The sequence below is a fragment of the Bos taurus genome, chromosome 25 (genome assembly GCF_002263795.3).
Source record: "Bos taurus isolate L1 Dominette 01449 registration number 42190680 breed Hereford chromosome 25, ARS-UCD2.0, whole genome shotgun sequence".
NCBI lineage: Eukaryota > Metazoa > Chordata > Mammalia > Artiodactyla > Bovidae > Bos > Bos taurus.
Window position 1 is genome coordinate 11,207,211 of NC_037352.1, and position 23,523 is coordinate 11,230,733.

General features: G+C 49.0%; 1 protein-coding gene across 5 annotated transcripts in view; it reads left to right on the top strand.

Moving 5' to 3' along the window:
* SNX29 (sorting nexin 29) overlaps window positions 1-23,523 on the top strand; it is a 597,448-nt gene that overhangs the window by 525,035 nt on the left and 48,890 nt on the right. For all 5 annotated transcript variants that reach the window (XM_024984883.2, XM_059881310.1, NM_001076862.1 and 2 more), the window contains 1 exon segment: window positions 2,191-2,330. In XM_024984883.2, the coding sequence (XP_024840651.1) occupies window positions 2,191-2,330 (140 nt within the window).

Sequence of the window (23,523 nt, forward strand, 5' to 3'; positions counted from 1 at the left end):
CTTTCAAGCCGTCCTTGAGGGTTTCTTGCGCAGATTACAAACCAGGCCTGAGTGGCTCCGTTCAGCATTAACCTGGCATACTAATCACCTTCCCAAGGCGGAGGATCTAATTGCTTATGATAGGTTGAAACTTGGAGACCGCGGAGCAGACCCAGGCATTAGACGGGTGAGCGGAGCCCGAGTGGCTGAGCTTGGGGCGAGGACCCGCGGTTCTCCTGGCCTGATGCCTTCTGCCCCCACTGCACGAGATTCTAGCCCCAACCTGGGACCGCGCTGGCAATCAAGTTGGATGGCCAACCACAGTGTTGGAGCACCATTTCCCCTGGAGAAACATCCCACTGAGGCACTACATCAGAGGGTGGCTCTGGGAGAAAAGACCTTGCTGTGACCTTGAAGCGGCCCCCAGGGGGCAACAGATGCTCTGTGTTCCTTCCTCCCCGCTGGCATCCAGAGGAGGGCTGCAGATGAAACTCAGGGCACCCCATAAAATCTGAATTTCAGATAAATAGTGAATACTTTCCAAGTCTGAGTGAGTCCCAAATATTATATGGAAAGGTTTTATTGTATAGCCATACTTGAATACCGAAAAATTATTGAGTCATGAATTATTGAATATGGAGTTATGAATACTGAAAAATTCATTGTTTATCTGAAATTCAGATTTCACCGGGCATCCTGTCTTTTTATTTGCTAAGCCTGGCAGCACTTAAGAATCTCCCGGCTGCGCTTGGGTTCCTGGCAGGGCCTTGTCAGGACAGGGCTTGTCCTCAGGTGTCTCTGAGAGTGTGGGCGCCTCCTGCAGACTTCCAGAGCCCCAGGCTGGCTGGGGCGGTTGGCGAGGGGGGCGATGAGTGTCCTGCTTTTGGTGTGAGGCCTCGTGGGCGAGCAGCCCAGCCTCGCTCTGGGCCACTGTTCCCTCCTTTGTCATGTGAAACTCATCAGAGAGTGCGTCTTGTGTCCCTGTGAGGATGAGTAACCCTGTTCCTCCCATCCCTTTGCTCTGCTGTGCCTGTTCGCCTCACTCAGCCTCCAGTCTGGAAGAAGCATCGCTTCCTCAAAGAGGGATGTCCCCCACCCCCAACGCGGGCCCGATTTCCTTGTTCCAAACCAGCCCCCTCTCCCCCGCGCCCCCCGGCCAGTTCAGAGGCATATGAGCAGGTGGGGCTCTGGGATCTGTGGGGCCCATGGCAACAGGCAGATGTAGGGCCCCTCATGCCGAAATTATTCAGATTTTCAACATGGGGACAGCACGTCACCACATGGGTCCAAGTTCTCACCCTGGGGCACGCCTGGAAGCCAGCCCTGCCTACGAGGGCCAGGCAGACATGGGGGTGTGAGCCAGGAGGGTTCTGAATGTGGACCTGGGGCCCTGTGCCTGCCTTGGGGCCACACCAAGCAGACCCCCACCCCCGGAGTGGCCCTGGGAGTGGGGCCGTGTCACTACGTCTCTTAGTTTCTCAGAAAGGGTGGAATTTGTTTATTAATGAAATCTTTCTTAAATAGTGGTGACTGATTCCAATTTCAGAAAATTCCCGTGAAGGCAAAATTAAGCACCCCCTCTGGAGGGAGGCATACTACGTGTGATGAGTGACGCTGTGTGCTGACCTGTGTGGTCACTGGGTTTATTTATCTCCTCCAGCAGGGCCACCTCAGGGACCCTTTGTGTTCATGGTCTGTCCCAGATCCCAGTGCCCTGCTTGGCACGTTGCAGGTGCTGAGATTTCATTCGTTCCTGGGAATACAATGTAGGAAATTTCATGAACCTGCATTGCCCCCACTTAGCAGTAATAGTGGGGCTTCCCTTGTGGCTCAGATGATAAAGAATCTGCCTACAATGCAAGAGACCTGGGGTTTGATCCTTGGGTTGGGAAGATCCCCTGGAGAAGGGCATGGCAACCCACTCCAGTATTCTTGCCTGCAGAATCCCATGGACAGAGGAGCCTGGGCGATTACAGTCCATGGGGTTGCAAAGAGTCAGACATGGCTGAGTGACTAACACACACACACACACACACACACACACACAACAGTAGTAGCATCATGAGCTGTTGCTAAGTGTGGTCACACATGTAAAGCCTGAGGCACACTTGCACTCGTTCTGGGTAAAGAAGATTGTTGGTCGCGTGTTCTCTGGGCGGTTGAGGAAAGCAGAAAGCATACCTGAGGATGCCTGTCTGTCTGTCTTCCCAGGACGCCAAGTTTGTGGAGGAACGCAGGAAGCAGCTGCAGACCTACCTGCGCAGCGTCATGAACAAAGTCATCCAGGCAGTCCCTGAGTTTACCGCCAGCCCCCAGAAGGAGACCCTGACCCAGCTGATGCCCTTCTTCTTGTGAGTACCGGTCACGTGCTCCGCCCAGTGCGGCCTGCCTTCTCCTCTGAGGTTACACTGCGGCGCCTGTCTGTGTCCTGACACCCCAGGAGACCCGAGGGGGCGAGCCCGCAAGTCAGCATTGTTGATTCGAGGCTCCCCAAAAATCAGAACTCTGCAGTTTCATCCTTTGGTACATTTTGATCGCAGGAAGGATTGCAGCCTACAGGTGTCCCGGAGTTAAAGTAGTCTCTCTCAGACTTTCTTAGCATGTCAGCAGTGAACCCAAGGAAACTTCTTGAAAGACTCCCACTGGTGCCAACTTAGATTACTTTCGTATTTGTATGACTTAAGTATAAGCCAACTTAAAACTAGGTACATAGACCTTGTTCTTACAGGTCGTATACAAGTAAAAGCAAAAAAGATATTTACGTATTGGACACTTAGAACATTATCACAATTCAGAATCGTCGATTAACACAGTGGCCACTGCTTTTTATGAAACCAAGTCTTTGCTCACAGTGATATGCAGAAGAAACTTGGCTTCTCCCAAGCTTGCCACATACCTTGCTGGTGATCCACATTGCTGACCCCACCTGCCCCTGACCCAACTTTCCTTGGGTCATGTTGCTGGAGAACATCTGTTTGAGCCACACTTTGGGGCCGGTGGGCCTCACTGGTGTCACTGCCTTATCGCTGATTATTCCGCATAGTCCTCATCCATCTCTCATCATATCAAGACATCTGCATGCTTGGATTCAGGGAACCCAAACAATGAAGCTGCTCTTAGTTTTTATTGAGTCTTCAGATGCTAGAGAAGATAATTATACTCCACCCTTGAATCACACGGAGGTAAGAAGCACCAGCCTCCCTCCCAGTTGAAAATCTGTGTATAACCTTTCACTCCCTCCAAACCTAGCTGCTCATAACCTACTATTGACCTTACCTACGACATAAACAGTCAGATAACACATATTTTGGGTGTCTACATTTATTTTATCCATTTATGACATTCCTAGCTTTTTCTTAATTTTTTAGTATTTCTAGACTATGCAGTTTATCTGCGAGTTTTTAAATCATTGCAAACCTTCAAAAATCTTTCTAATATGTCTATTGAAAAATACCTGTATATAAGTGGACCTGCTCAGCTCAAACCCATGTTGTTCAAGGGTCAACTGTATATGATTTCTAAAATGTTGTCATTGTAGTGGAAACAGTAGACCTAAGGATCCATATAGCAAACCCATGGGCCTCTGAAAGTAGGCTGGGACTTGTCATTTGATAAAGACTGGTTTGCTGATAATGCAAGAGTTTCCCTGGAGCTCTTCAAAATGGGTGTGCTGAGGGTTCGTGGATCTGTTTTGTCTTAACGGTGATGCTGTAACTCAAAATGGGGCTTATTTCTGCTTCTGTGTGTGGGGAGTATCTTTGGCTTCACACTCTCTGGAATTTCCAAGTTGAATTTCCAACCAGACAGACATTGGCAGGACTTACCTGCTCCATGAAATTAAAAGATGCTTGCTCCTTGGAAGAAAAGTTAATGACCAACCTAGACAGCATATTAAAAAGCAGAGACATTACTTTGCCAACAAAGGCCCATCTAGTCAAAGCTATGGGTTTTCCAGTAGTCAAGTATGAATGTGAGAGTTGCACTATAAAGAAAGCTGAGTGCCGAAGAATTGATGCTTTTGAACTATGGTGTTGTAGAAGACTCTTGAGAGTCCCTTGGACTGCAAGGAGATCCAATCAGTCCATCCTAAAGGAAATCAGTCCTGAATATTCATTGGAAGGACTGATCCTTAAGCTGAAAGTCCAGTACTTTGGTCACCTGATGTGAAGAGCTGACTCATTAGAAAAGACCCTGATGCTGGGAAAGATTGAAGACGGGAGAAGAAGGGGACAACAGAGGATGAGATGGTTGCATGGCGTCACCGATTCAATGGAAATGAGTTTGAGTAAGCTCCGGGAGTTGGTGATGGACAGGGAAGCCTGGCGTGCTGCCTTCCATGGGGTCATAGAGTCGGACACAACTAAGCGACTGAACTGAACTGAACCTGCTCCAGGCTTTGAAACTGAAGCCAAATCCGCTTACTCGCATCCTTCTAATTGTTTTAGGACCTTTATGAGAAGATTCAGTTGTTCTCTGCTATCTCTGATAAAAAAGATGTCTCCCCCTCCACCCCTCCAAATAGAATACACCATATGGTATTTTTCTTTCATTCTATTATTTGTGCCACTAGGGGCTTGATTTTGTTTTGAAAACACCACTACAGTTCATGAGAGGAGGCCCCCTTCTTTTCTTTTTAAACATTGCATATTGTATGTACTTGGCTGTGCTGGTTCTCAGTTGCAGAATGTGGGATCGCTGTGAGGGATCCAGTTCCCTGACCAGGAATGGAACCCAGGCCCCCTGCTTTGGAAGCACAGAGGCTTAGCCATTGGACCATCAGGGAAGCCCCCCTTCTTTTAAAGGCAGCCCCCTGGCCTGTGATGAATACTGGAAATCAAATTCTCACTGAGTCATGTGTGTTTGGATCAGATTTCCTGGTGAAAATGGAGTCCAAGACATGGTCCTAAGACCCCGATGTTACAAAAGGCTGCCCACCTCAAGTGTGAGAATAGGCTGCCTCATAGGGTGAGCTGGTGCCCCCACTGCTGGGGTGGGTGGTCCAGGCAGTTCTGGGGGGGCATGCGCCAAACTCCAGCCTGTAGAATTATGACAACTGCCTGGTAACACAGGAGCATCTTGGTGTGTTGTGCAGTCCCAGCCACGCTGGCTGCCATCGATCACAGCTGAGAAATAAAGCTCTATGCCCAATTAGCATGGAGAACGTGGGGTTCCATTGCATGGGCTTTAAAACATACAAAAGAGACTGTGGCAAATGACACAGTATTGACATGAGACTCTGGACGCAACCTTGGTCTCAAATCCAGTTGATATCAAACAGCTTTCCTTGCAGTTCCACCGCTCGCTGCCCTCGCCTCCTCTATTTTGAAGTCAGATGGTGCTACAGGTTGGAACTTGCAGGTCATTTCATGAGGGGGTGACAGAAGGCAAGCCTCACCCTGCTCTGTCCTTGCCAGTGACCTCCATGGCATCATGTCCTGTCTCTGCATCCTTCTAGAAGACAGCAGGCCTGCTATCTCAGCTCAGAAGCTCACTCTGAGAGAGTCCCAGTTAAAAAGCGTCTATCTCAACTAAGGAAATAAGCCCCCCTCCCCAAAGCAAGATTCTTCTTAGAATCTTGACAGATTTCCTTGGGTCTTTCCTTTTTTATTTGATTTTGTTTATTTATTGGCTGTACTGGGTCTTTGTTGCAGCGTGCGGGCTTCTCTACGTGCAGCACGTAGGCTTCCCTAGTACGGTGCATGGGCTTAGTTGCCCCTTGGCACATGGGATCTTAGTTCCCTGATCAGGGATCAAACCCATGTTCCCTGCGTTGGAAGGCATATTCTTTACCCCTGGTGGTGGTGGTGGTTCACTCTCAGTCACGTCCGACTCCGCGACCCCGTGGACTGCAGCACGCCGGGCTTCCCTGGCCTTCACCATCTCCCAGAGAGACTGTGTTCCCACTGGACCACACCTGGCTGAAGTCGCACAGTGCTGCCCTGTCCCCACCGATCCCCCCCCCTCATCCCTGGACACTGAGCCGACTTCTCTGCCATTTGCTGTTAGCGTTTGGGTGGTTTTTTACCCACAGTCACTCGTATTACCTGCCTGACCCGGGAGACACTCGATTTTGCAGTGCTGGCTCTGACCCGCTGCTCAGCCGTGTAGGTTCTGGCTGTGAGGCGCCCGCGGTGCATTGCTCACCCTCTGTGCTCCCAAGTGTGTTCCATGAGCTTGTCACTGCTAAGCATCCGTCAAGATGGTCCCTTTCCCATGAGGGGCGGGAGGGTGAAGGGAGGCAGGGGATTAAACCTAGCAGGTAGAGTTTGCTCATTTTTCTTCACTGAAATCCTTCAAACGTTCAGGGCTGTGCAGGGCTGGCATCCAGTATTGCATGGCACCCGCTTTTACACACACTGTTCTGCTTCGTCTTTCCTGTTTAACGTGTCAGTATTTCACTCTTCTGCAAGGGGCAGCATGACTTCCAAGGATTCTGCCATCTGCACACGTCTGAGAGCTGAGGAATCAGCAGGTTGAATTCTTTTTTCTCCAGATCTCTCTGCCTCCCATTGACTTCCTGGCTAATGCCAGCAGCAGTCGGAATTAGAAAGTAGGACAGTAGGAAGTGGGCCGTCTCTTTTCCATTTTGAACCCTTGTGTGTGCCTGGCCCACGTGGAGATTTGAGCCTGCCCCCAAAACCAGCGAATAGACAACACACCCTAATACCCTCTTCCTTTGGGGGACCCCACGTTGTTTGCATCCTCCTGGCTTTTTGGAGGGACAGGCAGACCCCAGGACGTGACACGTGGCAGATGTGAGCAGTTACTTTGGGAAATGTCGCGTGCTCCTTGGAAGGTGCATTAACGCAGGGGGCGGGATCGTGGATTCCAAGAAGTCATTCTGCAGAACTGGACCGCAGCTCCATGAAGACTTCAGTGATTTGCGGTGCTGTTGTGAAGCGTGTTATTAAGACGTTTTTCTGCAGAATACTTTAGCCTTGGGAAATGCACCATGTTCTGTCGCTCCGTGGAGGGAGAGGAAGAGTTCCGGGGGTGGGAGCAGGAGTAATGTAGGGCACAGCACACCCTTCCCACCGGATTCTCGGCAGAAAACACGGTTGATGTTTTCCCCACTCCCCGCCCCCATCTGCTGCCACATTTACTCTCAAAGCTGTTAAACATATTTTTTGCTGAAATAGGAGCTGCCACGTTCTCCCTGCGAGCGGGAGGTTTGGCTCGGGGTTGAGATGTTTCAGCCTGGGCGCCTCCAGGATCACGTGGAGCCCAGAGGACATGCCGCTCTGCCAGGGGCCACTCACAGGAGCCACGCAGTTCCTTCCCAGGACCCTGGGCTCACACTGCTTTTGGGGACTGGCCCAAATCTCCCAGGCCAGAAAAGAGTGAAGACCCCATTCAAGAAGTCTCACTCTTGAGGCCAGACTGGCAGACTGGTGAGATGTGGGTCATGCTTAAAATGAAATATCCGTGTGAGTGATTTGTGATGAGCAGATGAGTCTGAGACCCCCGGTGTCCAAATGGAGAGCGTGGGGATTTGGGCGTCACTGCTGTTCCCCACTAGCTCTGCCACAGAGGAGGAGGGTGATCTCGGGCCAGGATGCAGCCTCTTGAGTCTTAGGTTCCTTTTGTGTGAAATGGGAGGAGAGGTATGGATGCAGGATGGTAGGTGAGAGCGGAACTCGGCCGCTTCTCTGTGTCAACTGCAGCTGATGACGAGACTTGTGAGAAAGACCAGGAGAGACTCCCCACAAAAACCCTACGGACATTTCTCTGTCTCTCTCTTCATCCATCCATCCATCATCTATCCATGTCTACAGGTAAAAAACTGAGTCCCAGGAAATTTAACCAGTTTGCCTAAGGTCCTGGTGAGAGCATGTTGCAGGTCAGAGCAAGAGTCCAGTGCGCTGCCCTGAGCCGCAGGGACGCTGAGTGCCCAGCACATAGTGTGTGCTCGTGAAACGCTAACTGGTAACGTGACTGTTTCTGGAAGTCCGCCTCCCCCTCTCCTTCCCCACCGGGATCTCGCATCTAGACACAGGGACTCAGGGAGAAACCGTGTGCACCAGCTGGGCTCTGGCTTTCTGTGGAGTCTGATAGCCCATGGCAGTGCTCCCTCTAGGGACCAGGCCCTTCCTCCAAGAAGACACCCCATCCCTCAGAAGCTCATTACCTGGAGGTCTCTCCAGGGGGACCCACCACCCCGTCGCCTGGAGAGATGACATGCAAAATGCCGCTTCATCACCTCCGTCTGCTGGCCTGTGGAGGGGCTGTGTCAAGGGATGCAGAGAAAGTGCAGTCCCCCAGAGTACCGGCCCTCCAGTCCTCTGCAGGACTCCTGCCCACGGAGCTCAGAACAAATGACTCTTTCTGAAGATGACGAGGGTGACAGCTACTCTTCTCTGTGAGTCAGATGGCCCCCCTACCCCCCACACATCCCACCAGTGACAGTAATTATGTTTCACTCCTGCCGTTTCTTTCTGTTGGGTGGTGAAGAGGGGCGAGATCAGCTTCACAAAGCTGATGATGGTGCAGCTTTTACAAGTCCGGGAAAAGTGGGGGAGCCTGGAACACCTCCAGAGCAGGAACACTGCTGAGCTGATACACGGAAAACCCCCGTCAAAGGGACTTCTGTTCGGCAAACAGCCCTGTCATCCACTCAGTGTTTACTGACCACCTGCTAAGGACTCAATAGGCACTGGGCGGGTAATAGCGAACAAAACAGAAAAAAAGAGCATAAACCACCTTAATGGAGTCAAGAGAGATGGAGAATGGACAAATAAACATGTCATATGCTGCTAAACAAGAAGGTCTCTGAGGAAAACTAACAAAGAGTTATAGACTAGAGAGTCCCAGTCACGCGGGTGGTGTTTCCACCAGATGGTTGGGGAAGGCCTCTCCGAGGGACAACCTTGTGAATTTCCGAGGGAAATTGGAACAGTGAGTGCAAAGGCCCTGAGGCAGGAGCGAGCCCAGTGTGTCGGATGAGGCCAGTGTGGCCAGAACAGAGAGCAGGAGAACGAGGCTGGAGAGGTCACCAGGGTTGGATCACACAGGGCCTTGGAGGCCATAATAATGACGTCAGGATTTACTCCAACCTGAAGGGGTTGGGGCAGGAGTGCGACGTGACCTGCTTTATGTTTTTGCATCCTCACTCTGGATATAGATTAGGGAATAGAATCAGGGTGGGGGCGAAGGGGAGGCAGAGGGGGAGGCTTTTGTAGGGTCCAAACAGGAAGAGGTAGTGGCTTGACCAGAGTGATGAGAAGAACCGTGTGAAGGGTGATTGGACCCCAGATACATTTGAGGGCTGGCTCTTGGGGTTGAAAGAAGAGGATTATGACACACTTGAGGTCCTAACAGACCAGGCAGGTGTGCAGATGCTCTGTGTTATTATGTACAGATAACCCTGTATTCTCTGGTGGCTTTCCTGGTGGCTCAGATGGTAAAGAATCCACCTGCAATGCGGGAGACCTGGCTTCAGTCCCTGGATGGGGAAGATCCCCTGGAGGAAGGCATGGCTACCCACTCCAGTATTCTTGCCTGGAGAATCCCCACGGACAGAGGAACCTGGCAGGCTACAGCCCAGAGATTGCAAAGAGTTGGACACGACTGAGCGACTAAGCACAGCACAACGCTGTATTCAGGTCACAAGCACCTACATGACTCCATGTAGGCGTCTGGGGTGGTAAGTAGGTTGGTGGGGAGTATCACCACACAGATGACTGAGACAGGGCCCCAGGCCTCAGGGTCAATAGGTGTCCAGGTCACGCACTTATTCCAAGGCAGCGTTTTTTTTCCTTCTTTCCCAAGCTCATTCACCAGGAAATTTGCAGAGTGCCTGGGTAGGTGTCAGACTGTCCCATTTGTAGCCCCACTCTGCTTTGGACTAGCCATGTGGCCCTGGGCAGCTCACTGAAGCCCTTCCAGCCCTCAGCGTCTTCCTCTGTACAGTGGCAAGGTTCCCAGCACCCTCTCGTGGGGCCAGCAGGGTTCCACGTGCACGTCGAGCTCTTAGAATGGCACCTCGCACATAGTAAGCCCTGTATGTGCGTAACTATATTTTACCAGCAGAAAGGGAGCACGGGAAAAGGAGTCTGGGGAGCAGACGTTTTGGAGGAAGTGATAAAATCATGGTATTAAAAAAAAATCCTGAAGCACTACAGAAAGATATAAGAAGGAGAAGTAAACATCACACCCCACTCCACTGTGTGTCGGGCCCCCCACCCTCCGCGATCGCTGTCAAGTTTCTTATGTAACTTTGCAGAAAGCATCGATACTTATGTAAGCCAAAGCCGGGCTCCAACCAGCCCTCTGTAGTTTGCCTTTTTAATTTAATAAAGCTGGCTCATTCCCTTTGAAAGCTACAGAATACTCAGTGCAATGGCTGTTTCATAATTTATTTTACCATCGCTCCATCTGAACGCTTAAGAGGTTTCCAGATTTGGCTCCCTCAAACAGTATCGCCAGAAAGGTTTCAAGTAGATGTACGTTTTGGCAGGTAGATCTGTGGGACTGATCTTTTGAAGTGGTTCTGGCTCTGAGGGCAGGCACATGTTTGAATATTGACAGGTATCACTAACCGCTACCACTCATACCGGTTTGATATGCACCATTCTGTTAGACATGAAGAGAGAGATGTGTTTTCCCCCCCCCTAGATGTGCAGAACAGCTGAAAAGCTCAGAGGCCCCCTGTCCTCCACTGCAGAGAACAGGGCACTGCCCTTGTGGTCAGGACGCCCTGGGGAGCAGGGCTGGGAGCTCAGAAGTCTCGAGCTAGTTGCCGTGTTGGTCTCCAGGAAGGGAGTCCTTGCAGGTCTCTGAGCTCAGGTCTGTGCTTCAGGAGGATCCTATTGGCAGCCGGGGATGGGGCGTGAGCGCTAGGGAGACAGGGCATGGTGCTTTTATAAGAGCCCAGAGAAAAGGTGGGAGGGCCTACACCAGACGATGCCAGGATTTTTTTCCATGTTTTTTAAATTAATGAATTTATTTTAACTGGAGGATAATTACTTGACAATGTTGTGATGGATTTTTGCCGTACATTGACATGAATCAGCCACGGGTCCACGTGAGTCCCCCCATCCTGAACCCCTCCCACGTCCCTCCCCACCCCATCTCTTGGAGTTGTCCCAGAACACCGGCTTTGGGTGCCTTGCTTCATGATGCCAAGATTTTGACGCTAAATATCTGGGTGGGTGATGATCAAGGCTGGTTTGGAGTAGATGAGAGTGTGGGGTGTTGAGCTTAGAGATGGTCTCTGTGGGGTCCAGAAGGCAAGAGAGGAAGGTGAGTGTCTCCTCGGATGGCAGCCTCTGGACTTGGTATCAGCTGTGAGTTCCTGCCTGCATTTCTCAGGAAACGTATTCTCTCCAGATCTCAAGAAAAACAGGAAATCAAGAAAAAGTATGATGATTCTTCTGTGAAAATTAAAGCGTAACAGTCAACATCCCTGGTTGAAGGAATCCACATTAATGAGGCAAAAGCAAGAACAGGAGGAGCCACATGTGGAATTGAGGGCCAAGGTCAGTGGTTCTAGGAACCAGGATGAGCTTGTAGGAGAGAAAGGGTCACGATCTCATTAGTCATTCTTGCCTTCAGCTGATGCTGTCATAAGTAGTGTGTCTGTGGCTCTGCCTACTGCAAACAATGAATTATTCTTGCAAATAAAATAAATACTAACAAGTTTATTGCATAAAATCACTGCAGATGGTGACTATAGCCACAAAATTAAAAGATGCTTACTCCTCGGAAGAAAGCTATGACAAACCTACATAGGATATTAAAAAGCAGAGATATCACTTTAATGACAGAGGTCTGTATAGTCAAAGCTATGGTTTTTCCAGTAGTCATGTACAGATGTGAGAGTTGGACCACAAAGAAGGCCAAATGCCAAGGAATTGATGTTTTCAAATTGTATTGGAGATTCTTGAGAGTCCCTTGGACAGGGAGATCAAACTGGTCAATCCTAAAGGAAATCAACCCTGAATATTTGTTGGAAGGACTGATGCTGAAGCTGAAGCTGTGATACCTTGGGCCACTTGATGTGAAGAGCTGACTCATTGGAAAAGACCCTGATGCTTGCGAAAGATTGAGGGCAAGAGGTGAAAGATCATGAGATGATTGGATGCCATCACCAACTTATTAGACATGAGTTTGAGCAAACTCTTGAGAAATAGTGAAGGATAGGGAAGCATGGTGCAGTCCCTGGGGTCACAAAGAGTTGGACACTTAATGATTGTACAGCACCATACTTGATGTGAATGGCATTCCAAGAAATAAGTTTCAGAGGCACAAAATGTCCTTAAATTGCCTGTTTTAACACAGGACTCTCATAAGAGATTCATATATTGCATTATTATCTGAACAGGACTCCTTAGTGTTCACTAGCATTTCCTGATTTGAATATTTGATCTAGGCTATGATTCTTTGTGAATTACCTCTGAACTTACTATTTCTTCCTTATTGAGCAGATCATGGTAGAGTTCCACAATAAAGAGTAAATTGTATGAAGAATGTTGGGACTATTTTAAGAATAACTTGTGATTTGGGGGATGAATTTCCAAGAAAACACTCAGGAATTACTCTGCAATCCCTAAGACTTGTCTCTTTCAGGATTTTGGCAACCCTTCTTGGGAGACAATTTCTGGGCACGAACTTGGGAATGGGGGTCATGGTGCTGGGGTAGGGCCCTCAGGGAAATAGGGTGAACAAGAGGAGGTGACAGGGAAGGGACTGCAACAGATTGGGCCAGGAGCCAGCAGAACAGAGAAGACAGGAGGCAGAAACCTGGAGAAAGCTGGGTCAGGGTTGCCAGGGGAGAGAGCATTTCCCAAAGAAGGCTTCCTCTGTGTGAACAAGCTGCCAAATTCACACCTAGTCCCAGAGCAGTAAGAATAGCAAGCTGTCCTCCTTCCTTGCTGCCAAGTTGGCTGAGGAGCACGGAGCATGTGGCAGAGCACAACTGTGGTGGCGTCCCTGCCACCCGCGTCAGGGGAGGGCACATGAACAAGGCATCGAGGGCAGCAGGGGTGGAGCGCCTATGAGATCCCCAGCTGCCTGGTTGGCCTGGGGTTTTGAGGGGGGTGCAGTGGGCAGTCAGTTCCACAGCTCTGCTTAGAAACGTGTGCCTTTGACCGGCAGGACTCTCTCTGCAGTGACCTTTCAGGACCTGGTAGCTGTCCAAGGTGCTGGAGGACTATTGGCCTAGTCTCGCAGGTTGGGGCAGTTCATTCTGATGTGGAGCCCCTCGCAGAGTTCAAAGCCTCCACCTGGGGATTCAGCCCTGGTGGCTTTGTGGCCGGTGTCTGGCCATTATTTCAGAAATCATGACCCTTTGGGGCCCTGGATTCTCTAGCGACTCAGACATTAGAGAATCTACCTGCAATGCAGGAGACCTGGATTCAATCCCTGGGTTGGGGAGATCCCTGGAGAAGGAAACGGCAACCCACTCCAGTGTGTTTGCCTAGAAAATTCCATTGACAGAGGAGCCTGGTGGGCTACAGTCCATGGAGTTGCAAAGAGTTGGACACAACTGAGCAGCAATCCCTTTCAATAACTGATCAGATAGAGGTCAGCTGGGATTGCAGAACCTTTGGCTCCTTTTCTGATACACTGGTGGTTCATTTGGATTTGGGGATTACCAGTTGGCACTAGTGGTAAAGAATCTGCCTGCTAATGCAGGAGATGTAAGAGACATGGGTTCGATCCCTGGGTTCGATCGGGAACATCCCTGGAGGAGGGCATAGCAACCCACCCCAGTATTCCTGCCTGAGAAATCCCATGGACAGAGGAGCCTGGAGGGCTACAGTCCACAGAGCCGTAAAAGGGATTGGCAGGACTGAGCAAATGAGCACATTTGGATTTGATGGGGCAAAACACTGATGTCTCATCCCCGGTTCAAAGATGGCTTTTTTCCCATTGCCGCCTTCGTCGTTGTCTCTTAGCTTCTGCTTCTTACCCCACCGTTATTAATCAGGTGGTTACTGGGAGAGGAGGGAGTTCCCCACCAGCACTGGCACCCTAATTGGGACAGATATGCCACCCTCCTTGTTTCTGTGATCTTTCACCATCTTGCTTATGGAGGTTTGCACCTTACATCATCTGGGATCAACAGAGCAGACAAACACCCCGAGTGTATCCCTGTTGACTGGACTATGACTGCAGCAAACTCGGATACCGATAGGGTCCAGGCAGGTCTTGTACGTGAATTAAGCCAGTGAGCTGTGTTAATAGGGAGGTGTGGGGAGTGGAACTCAAGAGCATCAGGCCCGCCTCAGCCTGGTTGATTACCACTGAGACCACAGGTTGGTGGTCTGTGGACTTTCCAAGAGATGGCACTCGCCCATGTCTTGATGTGAAATCTGACTCTTAAATTAGTTGGCAGCTAGTTTGTTTGTCTGTGGTCCAGACACAACAGCTGTGGGCTGCATGTGGCCCACTGTATTCACGCGCCTTCTGGAGCCCAAAGGGCCTGCTTTAGACGAATCTGTTTAAAACCTGAAGAAATATGGGGTAGAAGCAGGCAGTGACCTACTCAGGCAGTCACAGAGGACAGTGACAATAGGATAACAGCCAGGGTTGCTCTGAACCCAGATGCTCAGGACACAGCGGCCCCTGCAGTTCTGATTGAGGCCTGGTGAGTGACGAGCCCACTGGGACAGGCCTTAGGCAGTAGACATCAGCTCAGCTTCCAAGAGCAGCCCATCAGGCCTGTCTGCTTCCACAGTGAAGAAGGTACCGTGTTCCCAGAGAGGGGCCTTGACCAGCCACATGTTCAGCTCCTCCAGACAAGGTGCCTGCCAGAGCCTCCCACGTCTTCTCCAGGGCGGTTCTCTTGTTTCTTATCTTTGTGTAACCATAGGCCATCCAACCCAGGTCTCTTGCATTGCAGACAGACGCTTTACCTTCTGAGCCACCAGGGAAGCCTTGTGTAACCACAGGCTATGCTTATTTACCTGTAAAAAGAACACGGCCAGTAATTGTGTGGTTTTGCTCCTAGCAAGAGGAACATGGATCCTTGGAGTACAGTTACCCTTCCAGGGAATTGGTCACAGGTTACTAGGGTTGATATGTTATTGACAGGTTGTTAGGTTCATGGACAGAGGAACCTGGCGGACTACAGTCCATGGGACTGCAAAGAGTCAGACACAACTGAGTGACTAATCCTTATTAGGATTGCAAAGGAAGTGTGGTCATCTCACCTGTTAAGTTCAAGAAACATACTCTCTTCGTGGGTACGATTTACCTGAAGGGCTTTTGTGCAGAGAAGCTTTTTACTAGGATTGTGTTTGTGCCTGTGTGGCTCCTTTTTTTTTTCACTTGCTGCCCCTACCCATCTAACTCCTGTTGTGTCTCCTCCTGCCTCCAACACCATGGTTCTCAACTAGGGACATTATGCCTTCCTCCCCAAGCCCGGGGACAATTGGTAATGGATAGAAACGTCTTTGGTTATCACACCTGTAAGAGGCGGGGGGCTAGAGTCTAGTGGGGGGAGGCCGAGATGGTGCTCTGCATCCTACAGTGCACAGGACAGCCCCACAGGAGAGAGCCACCTGACCAGGTATCAGCCCCGCTCCAGCCCAAGAAGCTGGTCTGTCATTGGGTCTTTTTTTTTGCCTGCACTGGGTCTTCACCATGTGTGTGTAGGCTTTTCTCTAGTTGCAGCGAGGCAGGGGTGACTTCATTGTGCTGTGCAGGGTTTTCTCTTGTGACACAGCACAGGCGCTAGAGCACGCAGGTTTCATGGGCTCAGTAGTTGGGCATGTGGGATCTTCCCAGATCAGGGATCAAACCTGTGTCCCCTGTATTGGCAGGTGGATTCTTACACCCTGGACCTCCAGGGACGTCCCTGTCATCGAATCTTGTTTAGCAAGCTGCAAATCCCTCAGGTCCCATGGCTGAGAGAGAGGTAAGAAGACCCCAGAAAATGGGCCAGGAGCTGTTCTCTCATTAAGTCCTCATATCTGCCCTCTGAGGTTGGGGTTATTGTTCCCATTTTTCAGATGAGGAAACGGAGTCTCTGACAGTGACAGGACCTGCCATAGTCTCACAGCTAGAGGTGGTGGAGTGAGGAATGTAAGCTGGGTTTCTGTGGTTTGGCAGTCTCCACTCTGTCACAATTCCATCAAAATGAAAAACATGATAAAGCATTCCTAAGTATCTTCTGATGGGCTGTCGCCAAGTTCAGGATTCTAATTGTGGGTTATCCACACCCCAGGAAGTAAGCCTGGCTTTGTCACACTCATCACTGTCCACTTGTCTCTCCTCTGGCAGGGTGGGGGTTGGGGGGGGTGGTCTCTGGCATGGGTTCGGGCCACCGCTTTAAACCTTTCTGCACCGTAGCTTCTTATACCATGCATATCTGTTCTAGGGCCGCTGCTTGGTGCTGTCCAAGGTCCTACCCATCTCTGCCTCTTTGGAGTTAACTCCCAAAGTAAATGTTGTGGAAAGAAAGGGAAAATGGGGCTGAGGGTTCGGAACTCATAGGGCTTTGACCCAGTTGCAAAAAGCGGTCTTAGATACCTGCTCCTCAAGCACTTCACACCCCTCCCATCCCTTCCTCAACCGGTTTGCTCATAAGCCTCAGCCCTTTCTTGTTCATCAATCTAATACACCCAGGATGTTTTAACTGGGCCAGAAGGGTAAACTGAAGTCCTGCTTGGGCCCTGGGAACTCTCCTTTGAACACACCATCTGCTGGCTTAGCAAGCATCACTCAGAAGATAAAGCGGGTCATAGGCTGCTGAGCGAGAAGAAGGTGCCTTGTTTTTATTTTTCTTTTTCACATGTGAGAACTTGCTGTGACAGAGTTTTGGATGTTTTTCTCACTAGCTTGTTCTGGGGAGGCAGGTTGAGAAATTACTAATGCAACAGGAAGCAAGCCATTCTGCCAGAGTTTGGGATGCAGCGTGTTTTATGACTTTTGCGTTAAAGGTACAAGCTAACTTTGTTGTTAAGAGAAAGAGCTACAGTCATGCAGACCCTGGTTCCACTCGAGGCCATCCCGTTTACTAGCTCAATGATCTCAGATCAGACCCTTTAAGGACGTTATGCCTCAACATCCCCATCTGAAAAATGGGATTCCAACTAGGCCCCGCCCCACCCCACTTCAGAAGGCTGGTTCAGAGCTTCAGCATTGCTGAAGCACTTAGACCAGGCCCATCCTAAGCATTTGGGTGAGCTGTGGCTGTAGGGGTAAAACGATTGGTTCTGTTAGCTGGAGGATACACAACTTCTTTCTGGCTTCTCAGAATCAGGGCAGACCTTGGAGCTACGGTATTTGCAAGGCATGATGGCCTGAGGAGCACACAGCAAGTGCGCTTGTTGAGGATTTGTGGGAGACAGTATAGATTTCTCTGCAACTCTCCCAGCCATGGTCACTCCCTTTCAAGTTAATTAACTCCCAGTCAAGTTAATCTGGGAGGCTGGTGCTTTGTGATCATGTTAGCATCAAGATGGCAATCCCATGGCCAAGCCCTACATTGCTGAGCCCAGTGACCAGGCAGCAAAGTGCCAGGTGCCCCTAAAATATCAGACCTATTCACCCCAGTAACTCTTCACTGTGATGGATAGATCACACAAGCAGATAGGCTGAAGCTCTGTTATTAGTTTCTTACAACATTAAAACGGCAGCTTGGTGTCTAACTGAAAAAGCGAGACTTTGAGTCAGAGACCCGGGTTCAGTGTCAACCACACTACCCAGCAGCCTTGGCCTCTCTGTGCCTCAGTGTCCTCAGCTGTAAAATGGGCCAGTAGCACAGACCTTGCTGGCTTGCTAAGAGGATTACATGAAATATCACCTACTGGGAACTTCTCCAAGAGGAGCTATTTTTGCTGTAGTCACAGTTCACTTCTTTGTTCAGACTCTCACTGCAGTCTCGAAATGATTTGAGTTGGCAGCTTCAAGATTATTACAATTGCTTGCCCTACTTCATGTCTTTCATTTTTAAATATTGGAGCATCTGAAAATTCAGTTTGGAGCAAGGGAAGCAGATTAAGTTATTTTGGACACAATAACTTCTATCCAATTTGGTGTTAGTAAAAAATAATAATAGTAGTAATAAAAGTTCTCTAATATTGGGGGATAAGACCACAACACGCAAGAAGTCAGGTGCTCTTTGCAGACGGGATTATTCTGTTCTACTACATTATAATCAATCTCCATGGCAGCTTTTTTCTCCATGGGTAAAACAATTTCACAGCTTTCTGCATTTCCCCCTGCTCTTTTTAAATGTTCTCCCTGAGTGGTAACTGAGAATGGCTGCTTAATTGGGTGATGTATCAGTTATTTACTGCCATGTTAATGCTGTGTAATAAACAACCTTGACACCTTGGTTGTAGCAAACAATAATAACAACATATTGCTCACATATTAAGTGATGGGCTAGGAAGTTCTGCTGATCTTGGCTACATTTGCTTCTGTGTCATTTGCTTCTATGCCAGCTGACTGTCAGCTGGCCCAGGAATGGCCTTGACTAGGAGTAACGTGGCTGCTGGGACCAGCAGGCCAGCCTGAGTATGTATGGCAGAGTGAGAATGGGGAAAACCCAATCACTGCAGCACCTACCAAGCTCTGACTGTGCCATATTTGCTAACACCCCATGTTGGGCAAGGCATGCTCTGGACCACAGTGGAGAACAAGAGTCAGAGCCAGAGGACTCTGCAAAGTCAGAGAGGGAGTGAATAACTGGGGCCATTTGTGCAACTTATTCTAGGTAGAAAGTGAAAGGGCGTGGGGGAGGCACAGCTGTAAAGTTCTACACTGGATAATATTTCACCAGTAGGAAGGTGGACGGAAGCCCAGTGATCAGAGCCCCAAGTGCCCAGTAATCAACAGTGGGTCTCAGAGAGGGGTCATCCCGCTGCATTCTGGGAAGGGGCCAGTTCATACCTTGCATATATTGACCAGAGTCCCGCTTGCCTTGACTTAAAAAAAAAAAAATCAACTTCTTTTTACAATCAGCATGCAGGGAAGTCCCTGTGGTCCAGTGGTTCAGACACGATGCTTTCCCTGCTGGGACCTGGGTTCGATCCCTGGTTGGGGAACTAAGATCCCGCAAGCTGCATGGCAGGGTCAAAAACAAAACAAAAAGCAGCATAAAGTTGACTTTGTGCGTGTGTGCGCTCAGCTCTATGAATATTACCACATGTATACATTTGAGAGCCTCATCGCAATCAGGATAAGGAACAGTCCTATCAACCCCCCAGAGCTGTCACGTGCTACTCCTTGTGGTCACGCACTCCCCCATCCCTGAGCCCTGGCCACCACTGCTTGTTCTTATCACTGCAGTTTTCTTTCCAAGACCGTCATCTAAATGGACTTATATAGCGTCTAAGCTCTCGAGACTGGATTCTCTCACTTAGCACAGCTCCTTTGAAGTTCACCCAGCTGGCAGGTGTATCGGTTGTCTGTTCCTTTTTATTGTTGAGGAGTGTTCTATCACACGAATTTCCACAGTTTATCTGTTCACAAAAGACATTTGTGAACAACTTTTGAATGGAGCACATATAACCATTCATGAGCAGCTTTTTATGTCAACTGAAGTTTTCATTTCTAGGGTAATACCTAAGACTAGGGTGGCTGGGTCGTAGGTTAAGTGTAAAAGTGTGTCTCGGAATTGCTGTGCCGTTGTGCAGTCTCACAAGCAGTGTGTGAGAGTGTCAGATGCTCTGCACCCTCCTTATTGCTTGGTGTTGTCACAGCTGTTTGAAAGGGTGCCCTGCAGTGTCTGGTCATGGTCTCCATTGGCATTCCCTTGGTAGCTAATACTATGAAGCATCTCTTTATGTGCCTACTTTTCTTTATTGTGTCCTCTTTGAGGAAGTAGCTACTCAAGTCTTGTGCGCATTTTTATTTATTTATTTATATTCTATAACATAGCACTTTTATCTTTTATTTATTTATTTATTTTAATTAGAGGCTAATTACTTTACAATATTGTATTGGTTTTGCCATACATCAACATGAATCCACCATGGGTATACACGTGCTCCCCATCCTCAACCCCGCTCCCACCTCCCTCCCCGAACCATTCTTCTGGGTCGTCCCAGTGCACCAGCCCCAAGCATCCTGTATCCTGCATTGAACCTGGACTGGCGATTCGTTTCACATATGATATTATACATGTTGCAATGCCATTCTCCCAAATCATCCCACCCTCACCCTCTCCCACAGAGTCCAAAAGACTGTTCTATACATCTGTGTCTCTTTTGCTGTCTCACATACAAGGTTATCATTACCATCTTTCTAAATTCCATATATATGCATTAGTATACTGTATTGGTGTTTTTCTTTCTGGCTTACTTCACTCTGTATAATAGGCTCCAGTTTCATCCACCTCATTAGAACTGATTCAAATGTATTCTTTTTAATGGCTGAGTAATACTCCATTGTGTATATGTACCACAGCTTTCTTATCCATTCATCTGCTGATGGACATCTAGGTTGCTTCCATGTCCTGGCTATTATAAACAGTGCTGCGATGAACATTGGGGTACACGTGTCTCTTTCCCTTCTGGTTTCCTCAGTGTGTATGCCCAGCAGTGGGATTGCTGGGTCATAAGGCAGTTCTATTTCCAGTTTTTTAAGGAATCTCCACACTGTTCTCCATAGTGGCTGTACTAGTTTGCATTCCCACCAACAGTGTAAGAGGTTCGCTTTTCTCCACGCCCTCTCCAGCATTTATTGCTTGTAGACTTTTGGATGGCAGCCATTCTGACCGGCGTGAAATGGTGCTTCATTTTTAAAATTTGGTTGTTTGTTGTTTTACTGTTGAGTTTCATAAAAATGTAGTGACTTACGTACTATAATGTTGTACTAGATTCAAGTATACAACATAGTGATTTGCTTTTTATAGATTATGCTCCAGTTAAAGTCATTATAAAATGCTGGTTATATTCCCTGCATTGTGTGTTATAGCCTTTGTTGTTGTTCCATCGCTGAATCGTGTCTGACACTTTGGGACCCCGTGGACTGCAGCACACCAGGCTCCCTGTCCTTCATTAACTCCCAGCATTTGCTCAAATTCATGTCCATTGAGTCAATGATGCTATCTAACCATCTCATCTTCTGCTGCCCCCTTCTGCTTTTGCCTTCAATCTTTCCAAGCATCAGAGTCTTTTCCAATAAGTCATTTCTTCGTATCAGGTGGCCTAAGTATTGGAGCTTCAGCCTCAGCATTAGTCCTTCCATTGAATATTCAGGGTTGGTTTCCTTTAAGAATGACTGGTTTTATCTCCTTGCAGACTTTCTCCTAGAATTTCTGCTTAAAATTTTATAATTTTATGTTTAGGTCAGTGGTTCATTTCGAGTTAACTTTTGTATAAGGTGTGAGGATTGGACTGAGATTCACATACCTTCCATAACTATGTCCATGTCCGAGACCAAGTGCAGGGGGACACAGAGGTAAAAAGCAGTGAGGGTTTGTCCTGCCCTTGTGGGGCCAAAGCTCTTTCATTTGAAGAGTATTTCCCCCATATCAGTTTCCGACACCCACTGTAACAAACCTCCCACAAACTCAGTGACTTAAGACAACGCGACTGTAATGCCTTTGAGTTCTGGGGGTCACAAGTCCACACTCAGTCTCATGGGACTGAAGTTGAGACCTCAGCAGGGCTGGTTTCTTCTGGAGGCTCTAGGGCAGAATCTGCTTGCTCGCATTTTCCAGCTTCTAGAAGCTGCCGATGCCATGGCCCCTTCTTTGCATCACTTCAGCCTCTACCGCATCAGCTACTCTGTGACTCTGATCCCCAGTCTCCTTACAAGAACCTTGTGATCACACTGGACCCACCCGAATCATCCAGGACCACCTCCTCATCTCAAAGCCTTAAACTAACCGCATCTGTGAAGATCCTTCTGTCACATAAAGTAACAGGGAGTGAGACAGGGCATCTTTGAAAGTGAAAGTCGCTCAGTGGTGTCCAACTCTTTGCAACCCCATGGATGGTATGGACTGTAGCCTGCCAGGCTCTTCTGTCCACGGAATTCTCCAGGCAAGAATACTGGAGTGTGTTGCCATTTCCTTCTCCAGGGGATCTTCCCCATCTAGAGATGGAACCTGGGCCATCTGCATTGTAGGCAGACGCTTTACCATCTGAGCCACCAGGGAGGTCCCAGGGCATCTCTAGGGAGCCATTATTCACCTTTCCACACCCTCCCTCAGAGTTTTGGGTGCTTCAGGAACAGACTGAGGCATGAGAACCAGAGGAAGGAGAGAAAAAAAACACAGGAGTCCCCCACCCAACTCTTCCTGACTGTTAGGAAGCCCCTCTCCTGCCTCTGAATAGAACCAGAGGCTGGCCCGGAGCTCTCTGCATCCACACACAGGTGTCCGGCTGCCTTGGGTCCAGGCTAAAAGATAGTTAAAATTATGAGCTCGCTTGAGGTTCAGTGGTCATCTTCCCCAGTCCACCTGCTATTATTGACTTTTCAGGATCCATAGATAGCTCCCTTCGTGGATTCTCTCCAGGTTTTATAGCCACATTTGGTGGGAGGCCCAGAGTGGAATGAGGCTTACTCTGTTCCTCAGATCTGGATGCCTTCTTCTGCATTTTCTACACCAAAGAATCATGGACCAGTTGTGTATGCCAAGAAAGAGTGTCCTGTATAAACATGTGTTATGTCAGGGAGTGAATGCTCAGTGCTGGGGAATGTTCGTGGTAATTGTGATGGGCAGGATGTATTGAGCACTTTCTGTCTGCCAGAATTATTAGTATCTCCATCTGCTAGAGTTATCTTACCTGATGTTTACAGTATTCCCTTTGAGAGCAGGTACCATGTTTAGGCTCATTTTACAGATGAAGAACTGAGGCTCTAAGAAGCTAATGAATTTGCCAAAGGATCCATCCGTAGCGAGTAAGGAGGACAACATCTCAGACTCAGATGTGTGTGACTCCAGGGTCCCAGGTCATAACCACTCTGTCCTGCAGTTTTTAATCACCCTGCCCTAATAGGGACTGCCCAGGTTCTTGCCACAGCCCAGCCACTCCCGCAAGTCCAGACCCTGGCCACATCTCTGTCTGACCCCATCAAATCTTTCTTTAGCTGACTTGACACGCTGGTACTGTTACCAAAAGGACTGTGTGGGGGTCCGGCTGCTCGCTGCTCAAAAGCCAGTAAACAGGCCAGGATGGTGGAAAGGAAAGTTTGCTTTCCTTCAGGTGCCGGCCACTGTCAGGGGAGGGTGGTGGACATCTGTCCGAAGGCCGACTCCCCCCTACCCGACACCCGGCAGGCAGGGGGTGAGGGCATTTATAGAGAGAGTGGGTGGGGGCTACATGCAGAAACAGCAGAGTCATCTCTAACAGTCATCCTCAACTGGTCATCAGTGGTCTGACTAGCATCATCTTGGATGTTTTAGGTCCAGTTTATCTTCAGTTCCAGGGTGCACTTGTGCCCATTTCTTTGTGGTCAGTTCTCGGAATTGTGGCAGCTCATGTCCTGGGTACAGTCTGGTCACCATGTTATTAACTTCTCCACCTGGTGTTCCAGTATCTATAGGACAGCTCACAGGATATGGCTTGGAACATTATCTATAGCCTATCTTGAGAAAGAACTAAAAGTCCTTGGCTATGCTTAATGATTACATTATTA